General features: G+C 31.5%; 1 protein-coding gene across 5 annotated transcripts in view; it reads right to left on the bottom strand.

Moving 5' to 3' along the window:
- Positions 1 to 12,519, bottom strand: part of LOC139485913 (CD109 antigen-like) — a 56,032-nt gene that overhangs the window by 12,661 nt on the left and 30,852 nt on the right. For 2 of the 5 annotated variants that reach the window (XM_071270582.1, XM_071270581.1), the window contains exons 18-21: positions 11,131 to 11,338; positions 3,181 to 3,298; positions 2,431 to 2,544; positions 1,187 to 1,288 (exon numbers count right to left, since the gene is read on the bottom strand). In XM_071270582.1, coding sequence (XP_071126683.1) covers positions 1,187 to 1,288; positions 2,431 to 2,544; positions 3,181 to 3,298; positions 11,131 to 11,338 — 542 coding nt within the window. Of the gene's footprint in view, positions 1 to 1,186; positions 1,289 to 2,430; positions 2,545 to 3,180; positions 3,299 to 5,007; positions 5,204 to 10,546; positions 10,701 to 11,130; positions 11,339 to 12,519 lie in introns of all 5 variants that reach the window. The other 3 variants (XM_071270583.1, XM_071270585.1, XM_071270584.1) reach the window with 3 other exon arrangements.

Raw genomic sequence — 12,519 nt, 5'->3', positions numbered from 1 at the left:
AGAGTTTAAGTGCTGCTATTGGTCAAGAATGACGATGTCAGAATGGCGTGACTTATATACAGATAAAGGAAACTACAGATACAGTTAAGTCGGCTTCATATCTTGACTTACATCTAAAAATGAGGGTCGGTTGAAAACAAAACTTTACGACAAAAGAGATGATTTCAGCTTTCCAATTGTTAACTTTCCATTTCTAAGTAGCAACATTCCAGCATCACCTGCTTACGGGGTATACATCTCCCAATTGATACGATATTCCCGTGCTTGCATTTCCTATCATGATTTTCTTGATAGAGGGTTACTGCTCACAAGGAAGCTATTAAACCAAGAGTTCCACATGGTGAAGTTGAAATCATCCCTTCGTAAATTTTACTGACGCCATCACGAGTTGGTTGACCGTTATGGAATAACCGTTTCACAAATGATATCGGATATGTCTCTTACGTCGTAACTACAATCCCCTTCCCTTTCATGAATATGACCTACCGAATTAGACTATTTACCGGATTTGTAATCACATAAGCAACACGACGGGTGCCACATGTGGAGCAGGATCTGCTTACCCTTCCGGAGCACCTGAGATCACCCCTAGTTTTTGGTGGGGTTCGTGTTGTTAATTCTTTAGTTTTCTATGTTGTGTCATGTGTTCTATTGTTTTTCTGTTTGTCTTTTTCATTTTTAGCCATGGCATTGTCAGTTTGTTTTACATTTATGAGTTTGACTGTCCCTTTGGTATCTGTCGTCCCTCTTTTATATCTTCTGGCAGATGGCGGAGCACAAATATTGGCTATATCTGCCATGAGGGGCCTGGATCGTATACCTTGGCTAGCTTTATCTAAGATGATTTTAAGAAACAAAATGGGTGTTTGATGACATGCTACACCACCTCCCTCCCACTGTAGGACAACCTTAAACAATATCGTTAAAACTGAGATGCAGATTGATTGATAGATACATCTATGTTAAACGTATTTTTACATTTAATGATAAATTAAATTTGTATCGATTCAGAACAAAACAGAAGATGAAGTAAATTAACATCAGCATCACATTGTCGTTCAATATAAGCATATAAGATCCAACAATATAATGTTTAAACATACATTGGAAATCGTATTAAAGGACAACCAGGGCGATGTTGTACGTACTGTTTATGCATCAAAGTTCCTATACGGATAAGACTCACCTTAATCCACCTGCCAACTTTAGCATGCATTCGTTTCCTTGCTCCAGAGCTGTATGTAATCTCATTTTCCATATCCATATTTTTCTCCAATATCACTAAAACCTACAAAATAAATTGTAAGCCACACATAAAAAATGTTTGGTATAGAACAGTGTGTGTTTGCACTTCAACTTCGTACTTTATTTTGCCTTTATAAGTTTTTGGGATTGGAGCGTCACTGATGAGTCTTTTGTAGACGAAATACGCATCTTGCGTAAATGAAAAATTAAATCCTGGTATCTATGGTGAGTTTATTTAAAAACTAAGAAGGAACATTACTTCATTTGGTGTGTACGTATGTCATCCAATGCTTCAAGAACGCCTCCGCAACAACTGATACGTAACTCAGCAGGATAAAACTTTAAAAACACTCATTATATAAAAAAAGCATATGCGTGTACGATCACAATCATAAATTATATGGATGTTCTAATCACAATACAAAAAATATTTTGCTATTTAATATTGAATGATGAAATGGAATGCGATCTTTCTAATAAATTCATTAGCAGCCGATTGCATTGAGTTTGTCGGTAAATGTAATATCTTTGGTTAACTTTCTTGCTAGCTGAACCGGGAAGTCAATATAAGTAAAGGTATACTACCTTCCTTTCGAAGTAGCCTAGTCCTACAGACAGATATATTGGTTATCTGTCCGTCTAGTTTACTCTTAAAGGAGGATAGTTTACCAAACCTAATTATGACTTCACGGTTCATCTAGAAACAAGCTAACCAAAGATATTACTTTTACCTACACAATCAAAGCAATCGGCTGTAACTTATCATTTTTGTCTATAGAGTTAGACAGTTGGTTCACATTCTCACTCTGTAAAATGATATCTATTTAACTTATCATATGAATCATATTCTGTGTAAAGCATTATAATCAGTTGGTGTGGCTACTTTAATTAATTCATTGAGAAAATCCTGTATCAATAATGTATAAGACCGTGAAGACAGTACTTTGACCTATAATGGTTTACTTTTATTAATTGTGACTAGGATGGAGAGTTGTCTCATTGGCACTGATACATTGTACCACACTTCGTACATCTAGATAAGACATTATTTGGTAACTTTACAATTTACTTTTAAAATTGCATTAGAAGCTCAATAGAACACAGATTGGAACTAGTATAGAGCATTGTTGAAATTCATCTACAAAAGGGAGTTATTAACTAGGCAATACTACTAATTATACATACCCATTCACTTGTTGCTAAATAATTGTGTATGTTGATCTGTAAAACTACAAGTTCTCCTCGTACAACCGAATATGGTAGTACCAATTGCATAAAGAACGGCATGAATACATTTAACTGTAATCAGAAATAAACATTTTAACATAACGAAATCAATCGTTAAACAATTTAATTTAGTCTAGAATGTAACGCGTCTTTTGATTGACTACAAGTGTTTTGTTTATCAGCTCATAGACGTAATTGTGACAAATGACCATGAAGTCCTAAACGTTTTTCCATGATTTACTACGGCCTAAAATGGAATTTTAATAGAATTAAATGATAAGAAATGACTGTAATATATTTTCTGTTTCTTCAACAATAGCATAACATAATGTGGTGCACACTTTTGAATAACCCGCAAGGCATTATTCAGTGTGAACCACATTTATTATGTCATTCCATCAGACAGAAAAAATATCACAGTCATTTCTTCATAAAAAAAAAATTTAATTGGGAAATGATTGTAGTTTGAACTCGTTTCTTACACTTCTAAGAAGTTTTTTTTTGTGTAAATGAATTATTGAATGAAATCATATGAAGTATATAAGACGTACAATTCATAAAAATGTAAGTTGGTACATAAATCGTTATTCTTAGTATACTGCATTGCAAACTGAACACAACACTGTGTCTAGATTGTCTACAGCACCAAATTTAAGAAAAAGAAATGCCGTTTGTTTAGGAAAATATTATAATGGAAAAACAACATACGTTTGATGGTTGGGCTGTCAGTCCAAGTCCAGACTCGGGATTGACTGCAAAAGCAGTTGCAACCCATGAAGTAATTGTATCTGGAACTTTAACGTTGATTGTTGTTTTTCCTGTGTCACTGTAAAAAAAACCATAAATGTTCCAGAACTTTGTTTCGAGAAAACTAACACTGATCGAATATTCTTACAGGTATTTTACCAATTCATTATTAATTGACGTGAATTTATATTTCTAAGTTTCACGTAATTGATGTTGGCAATTATAACTTCGTAATAATAAATTCAGATCTTATCTTATCGTTATAATTCATTCTACGAAACATAATTCATTGTAAATAAACAAAACAGATATGAAAAAAAACGAGGAAAAAAACGGTAATAATAAATGTAGTTCGAGTTGGATATTGCTCTTTAATTTAAAGTAATTAATTTAAATGATAAAAAAATAAAAATATCACTTTTAATTTTTAGTTATATCTGTTAAAAATGAGTATCATCTCACAATATACTTAAAGTTAAACAATAACAACATACATTTTTCAACATTTTAAGATATCAACACATGCTATACATTTCACATCACATGCTACATGCATCTATTTGAATTGTTTAATATATACTCACATTTTAATAACATCACAATTTGATTCCTGATATTCTCATTTCTTACTCGTCAAACTTACCTTTCGATAGCCAGGTATAGTGTCTCTCTGAACTTCGACTTATACTATTCAGAATATTTAATTTTTAAAAATTGGCAAAGAAATAGAAAGCAGTAGAGGGGTATACTGTTTACAATAATATTAACTTATACTATTCGTAACATATTTACGTTATAATAGGCTTGTTTTGCAAAGTATGATACTTTTTGAATACTTTATTTATATCTTTTGTATATTTTATGGTTATTTTTTGTATATTTTATTATATTTATGTATATTTGGCATTGTACTTGACAAATAAATTTGGATTTATTCCTTACATATAAATAAAGTTTTAGGCTAACGCATTAGTACAGTAACAATACATGTTCAAATGCATTATCCATGATACCTTAATCCTTAAACTAAAAACATATCTGACAATGAAGTGAATGCTGAAAGTATCTAATGATTTATGAAATATAAGATTAATTAAGTGTTAATTTTACATTCGTGTCAGGTGTATAACATAATAATCAAGTAGTGATTTTTAATAAAGTGCAGAAATGTTCTCAATATAATTTTTCCTACATACGTTGTTTAGTATAGATATATTTTGAAGCTTAAAACTATAGTACAATATAAGGACTATCCCCTGGTGTATCAACTCACGAAACAGTTAAATTATTCCACAACCAAGTCTCTGGAAATATCTTTCGGACACGTTTAATTGGTTCTAAAGATTTTTCCTGCATAGATACGGGCCTTAAGGAAGTCGTTGTGGTCGCTGGTAATGTCGGCATCACGAAACGTCTCGTAGTCATAAATGACAAATAGTACAATGGATCTTAAACAGAACATACAAAAGCTAATGTATTTGTATATGTAACGGAGCTATGGACATCTGTCATACAAGAGGGAGGTTCAACAAGCTAGAGCACCAGCACACCAACCATGAATAACATATGCATATAGGTAAATAAAAATGTTAAGTATAAGCTATACGTCAAGCTACATAAAGAAAACAAAAAAGCATGAGCGCATGTTCGATGTAAACAAAGGACAGCACTACACATAAAAAAAAGAATCTGTTTATATATTTTATATGTATCTTCACCATTTGCCGCATTTTACTGTTGTGAGATGAAGAGATTTGTTATTTGCATCTGTGGCAAGCAGTTACTCACGGAATCGTTTCATTAAGCCATATCCAACTTTCAGGAAAGTGTTTTCTTATTTGACTCGTTGGTTTTAAGACGTTAGGACGAAGATTTTCATTTTCAAGGTGATTTGCATGTTGGTCCTGCGACATGCGTAGACCCCCATCTTCATTCACATCGCCATTCATATAGGCACTCACTTCATAGACATCGTAGTAATGAACTTTGAATATGTATTTGTATATATTTTAAATGAATATACTAACAGGTTAAATCAAAAACATATTGAACTCAAAAGGAAAATTAAAATGAGAAGTCCCTAATCAAATGGCAAAATCAAAAGTTCAAACACATCAAACAAATAGATAACAACTGTCATATTTCTAACTTGATTCAGGCATTTTCGTAGTTAGAAAACATGGTGGATTGAATCTCGTTATATAGCTAGTTTAACCACTCACTTGTATGACAGTCGCATCAAAAACCCCCATTTTAAAAGTGTTAAAACCAATCAAGGGGTTGGAAAGATTTCCAATCCTATCTATCTGCAACATCTTACTTTTTTAGAAGCTTTACCTAGGTTTAGAGTTATATCTTTAAAAAACATTATTTATTTTGTATATGTCAACCCTTTCATGAATGTTGTCACGTTTTTCAGAGATCCTTGTTACTTAGCTTGATTTTATTTCGTATGAAGCTCAGACTATTAAAGAAACTATAAACATAAGGATACCCCCTCAATTGTTTTTGTATGAAACTGCGTAATGAAATCATGAATGTAATCAAATGACAATAGAGAAGTGCGGCAAAGTTTTTACTAAATTAAAGAAAAGAAGCCAACAAAAACCTTGTTTATAAAAACAAAATGAAGATAAAAACATAACAATTTAAACACACCTTAAACCTTCCAAAAATCGAATAAGTTTATAGTCTGCAGAGTGACGGAAATACCTTAAATAGTAGGGACGATTGACGACCTATGTCATGTGACAAGCCTTGTCAATTTCCCATTATATATTTCAATACGAAGCTTTCACCTATTTGATGGCATACAGAGCTAGCAGTATTATTACAGTATAAGTCTTAGATTGCAAGGCATCTCTTTTATGATGGATACATTAGTGTATGTCCTATTCAAACTACATGACAACGCCTTTATTCTGATATGAAGCAATGTAAGCATGCAATAAACATGGTGCTGTTCACAATATATGCCATTCAAAATTACATGAAATCAAAATTGCAGTTCAATTTGCCAGTAACACCAAGAACATCCGTTTAGCTATGTAAATATATGGAAATGATTTTCAGTATCCAAATCCTTCGAAGAACAAGATGCGTATAGGTATAAAAGATTGTTCTTTCTAAACGAAATTTGGCTCACTCAGTCGTTTTGTTTATCCATAGCCACGTTTCAGGGAATTCAGTTCGAACTTTTTTAACTTGCGCCAACAGTCCAACTTCTGGTCTGCCTCCATCATCCATGTACACACGTGGCGTCCCTTTCAACATACATTTGAATTCGTTTGTATATTACTATGATATATGTGTCGTGCATATCAAGTTTTCATTTTAAATCAGGGTCAACATGTTTAAATCGAAAAACAGAAATGTAGTTTTATTCCTGTATTTAAATAATTATGTACTGCTAGGAACAGTTCAATACAATGTGATAAAAATCTAAACAGCGGATATAACTAGTCATAATGTTTTATGCACATCTTTGCCTCATAAACTTACAGATACTGTTAATATGAACGAGTTGTGACAGCAAGGGTTAAAATGCTCGGAAAATATTAATCAAGCCTATTTGCAAAAAAAAAGATATAAAAACCAAAACATCTGCAGATTGATGAAAATATAACATGTACAATTTAACTTGTATGGACGTTTGACGTTCTACCGTCTTAAGACTGCATGTCAATGCCTAATATAAATCAATTGGTGCATGCTATCAAAATAAATCAAGAGCTCTTTAAAAATGATTTTGAACTGAGACTAGCGTTTTCAGTTGAATAGATATGTTATATTACTATAAGACGTGTCACGGTACTTTTCTATCCCAAATTCATGTATTTGGTTTTGATGTTATATTTGTTATTCTCATCGGATTTTGTCTAATGCTTAGTCTGTTTCTGTGTGTGTTAGATTTTAATGTTGTGTCGTTGTACTCCTCTTATATTTAATGTGTTTCCCTCAGTTTTAGTCTGTTACCCCGATTTTGTTTTTTGTTCATAGATTTACGAGTTTTTAACAGCGGTATACTATTATTGCCTTTATTTATAGATACATGTCATGTTGTTTCATGTAGTCAATATAAGATCATATGTTTTGGGGCATCAATAAGGAATGGTAGTAGATGTATTGTACATACTATAGATTCTTTTATTTCAGCGGTATCAATTTTCGTAGATATTTCATATTTCAAAATATTGGATACAGGTCTATATTTCTTTTTAGCTCGTTGAATAATTTACATTTTATTTGCCATATACCGAAGTCAACAACATATATTGCTGCTCATAATATAGTTCAAACGTTTTTAAATTGCACCAAAAGTTCAATTTCCGGTAGGTCTACATCATCCATGTTATACACACGTTCCTTTCCTTTACTATAAAATGGATGTGCTCCGTTTTGAATTTTCAATGGAGTGTGGTGTTATTGTTTGTCTTTGTTGAAGTAAGTATACCCTTTTACGAAAAAAAAATACAGTGCTAAACAAAAACTCTATAAAAAGGGAAAATAAAATGCACAAAAGAGTGTTTGAACACACATCAGATCAAAGTAGTTAAATTTACTTAGTTATGGTGATTAAAGTTAAGTATTCATCTCTTCCATTTTGATTTATAAAGGCGCGTCACAACACTGTTATGACTTACATTCTTAAATTAAACAACAAAAATTGTAATAAATCTATCAAACTAATCTACAGGGAGCCAACGTGTGCATATTTTAGATTTAATGAAATTACAACACTACAACATACTATATAAATATAAAACAGCTTGTATTTGTACTCGTTATATATTTACCTAAACTAAGAGCCGCATTTTACTATTCTGAGATAGAGAGATACATATATATTTGTTTTTTTAGCTGATGCAAGCAGCATTTACTCACGAAATTGTTTCATTTAACCATATCCAACTTTCAGGAAAGTGTTTCCTTACTCGACTTATTGATTTTAATTCAACTCGAATGTTTTCATTTCCGGGGCTTGAATCCTCCATTAGAAGACCATCCACATCGTCATACACTTCCTCGCTATCGTAGTAGTAGTTTGGGGTGTCTAAGTAATCACAAATTGTTTGCCAATACAATCGCATAATCATTAACTAATTTTGGAAATACAATAATCAGATAACCAAAAATACAGTCCTATATTATAAATTAATTAAATGACCATGAAATATTTGATCTGTCTTTCAAATAATCACTATTAAAATAAGCCATGCAATCACACAATCAAAACCTCTTTGAGGAGGCTCATTTATCATTGTAAAACTAAAGATGAGTATTTAGTAGGGTTTAAACCATACAAGGGGTTCAATAGATTTACAATGTGATCTTTACGCAGATTCCATGTAATTAAAACAGATATCTTTAAGTTTGGGTGAAAATGACCTGTTTTATGTTAGATTAAATGGTGTACAGTCAGACTTTATAGAAACTTAAGAACTGAATTATTTTCCATTTTTTGTTTAGATTTCAAGGTAAGCATAAAGTGATTTTAGATACCGTTTTGACCGTTCTAAAAATAAATTTCAAGAAGATATCTGATGAATAAAATGTTGAAGCCGTAAATATCTATGTTTTGACATTTCAGATGTTTAAATAAAAATGGACGTTCGGACTAAAAATATATTTACTAGTTACTGAAAGAGCATCCAAATTGTTTTCAACATACATGGATATAAATACAGTATAAACATACGTAAATAAAAGAGATGAGTATAGGTAAGAACGATTTTTCTTTTTAACGAAATGGTACACACTCAGCCAGTTTGTTTATCTATTACCACATTTGAGGGAATAACAATTTTAACTTGCGCCAAAGCCAATTCCTTGTGATTCTTTATCCTCCATGTATTGCACCCATTCGTTCATTTTCAACATACAATTGTCTTAACGAAAGTATATCTGATGTTAATTGGCATATTTCTTGTTTGTATATATATTTCAAAGGGAGTAAACATGCTTACCATTAAATAGAAACATAATAAGCCGTAAGCTTTATTAAAGTATTAAAAATAATTTTAAAATAATTTAATGCATTGTGGGGTTTGATATCCCTACAAAGGGATAAGTATTTATACAGCGGACGTACATCTTTAAAGTTTTAATGTGTTAATGCAAATATTTGCATCAATCTACAAAGACTAACAACGGTAACGAAGTGTGACAGATCATGTTTTAATATTCGAATCCATCTTCTCCATCAAAACCAATCAAAAATAGTTTTTACAGTATTTAGTTAATGAGATGTTGTATGTTTGTCATTGCCAACTATTCACAAAGATCAAACGAAGTAAATGTTAGCAATTATAGTCAATCATATCAATAATCATCGTTCTTTGAATTCTAGCTTATTTAATGGGCATTTTTGAAAATTTTGGTTGCAAATGAACCTTTTAGACATCATGGTTTAAGCAAGAACCATTCCGTCAAAAATTGTACGCACAAGTTTATAATGATATCATTTACTTGTTAAATATTATCAAAGCATAATAAGTGTAGCAGCGAGACAGCAAAAATAAAATGTCAGCAGTCAATGGCCATTTATTTTGATATGCAAGTAAATAAAAAGGATTGAATAATGAAAGAAAAAACTGATCATATGCACATGAAAATAATTTATATTCTATAGAATGAACGATATAAACCATGCATGTGTTTTTCATGCCATTGATTTTAAAATGTATAGTATGTTTACATACTGGTAAAGGAAATACGGATACCAATGTTGTACACAGTCTCAATACATGTATATATATTTAAACAAATAAGATATATATAAAACACCGGCAAAATTGCTGTTATATAAGGCATGTGCTGTATGAACAAGCGCTTCTAACCACACAAGCATGCAATCACAACGAAATTTCTTTCTATCTCTTATCATATTAAATAGGTGTGGATGCAGTTGGTCCAAAATGTTAATGACCATCAAATAAGCCAGTATCATTCATATTCGTTTCAAACACATCAAGTCGAAATTGTGTTTAATTATTTTATTAAAAATCACAAAAGTATGAATAAGAAACTGAATAGAATTCGAACACAACCAACATGTGAAGAACAATTGTTTCGTATCAAATTTTGAATACGTCAAAAAAATGTGTTGTCGGCAGATGATCAATTTTGATTTTATCATTTTGCTTATGAGATTGAGAGACTATTGAGAATTTTTTTTTATCCGTAATTATAGTGTTTCAAACTTACAAAAAATTAATATAAATGTAAGCGTGATTTAGAAAAAAAATCAAATGACCTTCTTGACAGCTGGTTTTACGTTTTTGGATCAACTAGCAAACATCTGCATTTTTAATATTTTAAAACTCACGGCAGTGTTTTATTCAACCACATCCATGTTTCCGGAAAAATCTTTCTGACTCTTGTAACAGGTTTTAAACCATTTGGGGATGGTGGACCCGGTACACCACCCATACCACCAAAAGCAACTGGACTGTCCATCATCATTACTGGCATAGGCCGGACTAAAGCATAATTATTGAAATGAACTTTTCGACAGTGCTAATACAGTTTATTTTAACAAAATATAACAAAGATGAAGAGGAATAGAGATAAAGATAAAATAAAGGATAGAAAGAAGTGTTGTGTTTGATAGCAGATTACCATACGAGAAGCTTTTAGCAAGCGTAAAATAACAAATGCATGCCATATCATATTGCATACCACAGGTTACTGTAAACTATGGTTTTAAAGATATTTGAACCACGAATTATGCACTCAAACGTGATTAGTTTGAATTAAGCATTTAGCAGGTAGCAATTACAAAAAGGTTAACGCAAATAAGTAGAATTCAATTCAGAATTTCTTTAGCAGCCCTAAACTCATGATTGTTAGATCCTTATATTATAATACTTTCAGCCATTCGGAACATAGCAAATGCTTTAAAAGGATTACTCTATTAACAAATCCTTCCACAACCAGGTTTCTGTGAATATTTTTCTAACTTTCGTTATCTTTTTCAATGTGCTTTGCAATGGTTGCGTTAGTCTTGCAGATGTCATTGATTTTTTTGCAAATTGTTGCTCTTTAAATGGTCGCTGCATTTTATAGCTTCTCCATGAAACTTTGGGTTTTCTTAAACGACGACGACGAGATGCGTTGTCTTGAAAAAAGAAGAAAATACAATGATGGACTGTGTAATCAAATTGTCTTATTATGCAATATTTGTTTTAGCTGTATCTTTTTTTCTGTTTAAGTTATTCATAATCTTCAAACAAATTGTCCAAACAAAGCTTGATTAGTTGAAAGTGATATAAAACACTTGTATTAAAGAATAACTTCTTGTATCGAGGGTATTTAGCATAACTAAAAATTAGATATAATAAATGGTTTAAAAACAGATAAATTTGCTCTTTCAGTTAAATCTACATTGACATTTTAACGTTTTCCATCCAAAGGAAGTAAACTAAAAAGGGGTCTTTAATCGAAGGGCCAATGAGGCCACCAGTAGTATACCGCTGTTTAAAAGTCATAAATCTATTGATAGAAAACAAATCTTGTTTACAAACTAAAACCAATAATTGGAATTGACAAACATACTATCAATTAAGTTACCGCAAACAAGGTTATTTCTAAATATTAACATCTTTTTTTGAAGCGTGTATTCGCGAATTTCTTTTTATAAATGGTAGGTGAAATGTATATGCACTTCTATGTGAACATAACAATGTAGTAGTTGTAGTTCATTAATAACACAGCGTTAAGTAGTAGTTTATTTGCAATCTATTTGAATATAAAAAAAGATGGTCAATGCAACTTCTTTTTTTAAATTAAGTTAAATAGCATTAAAAATGGTCAGCATATGATATTTGATTAGAGGCTCCCGAGCATGGATAGCCTTGTTAAAGAATAGTTTGATATTTATTGTATTCCTTTATTTCAATCAGTTATTTTTGCATGGGTACCTTGTTAAAGGATATTTTGATGTTTATTGTATTCCTTTATTTCAATCAGTTTTTTTGCATTTTTGTAAAGGATTGATTTTGACCTGATCATTTAAACCAGTGATATTGGCTGTATTGCTCCAGTTTTTGAGAATACTGCTATGTACCCCTATGATATATGCTTAGCAACAACAACCATTTGTGTTGATCGGTAACATCCCCAGATACAATTTTTTAAACTTGGTAACCAAGGAAACATTTAGATAAAGATGAATATCATTTGGCCAGTAGTATCGGAGGAGGGCACGGTTTTTAAGTTTATGACAATAGATGAACGACAGATGACGGGGCTTTCATTGAATTTTTCACCTGGTGAGTTAAAAAAATAATCCTTGTATTA

This window comes from Mytilus edulis, chromosome 8, assembly GCF_963676685.1.
Source record: "Mytilus edulis chromosome 8, xbMytEdul2.2, whole genome shotgun sequence".
In the NCBI taxonomy this organism is placed as follows: Eukaryota; Metazoa; Mollusca; class Bivalvia; order Mytilida; family Mytilidae; genus Mytilus; species Mytilus edulis.
Note: the sequence above shows the minus strand (reverse complement) of the source record. Positions and strands in the feature narration are given on the sequence as shown.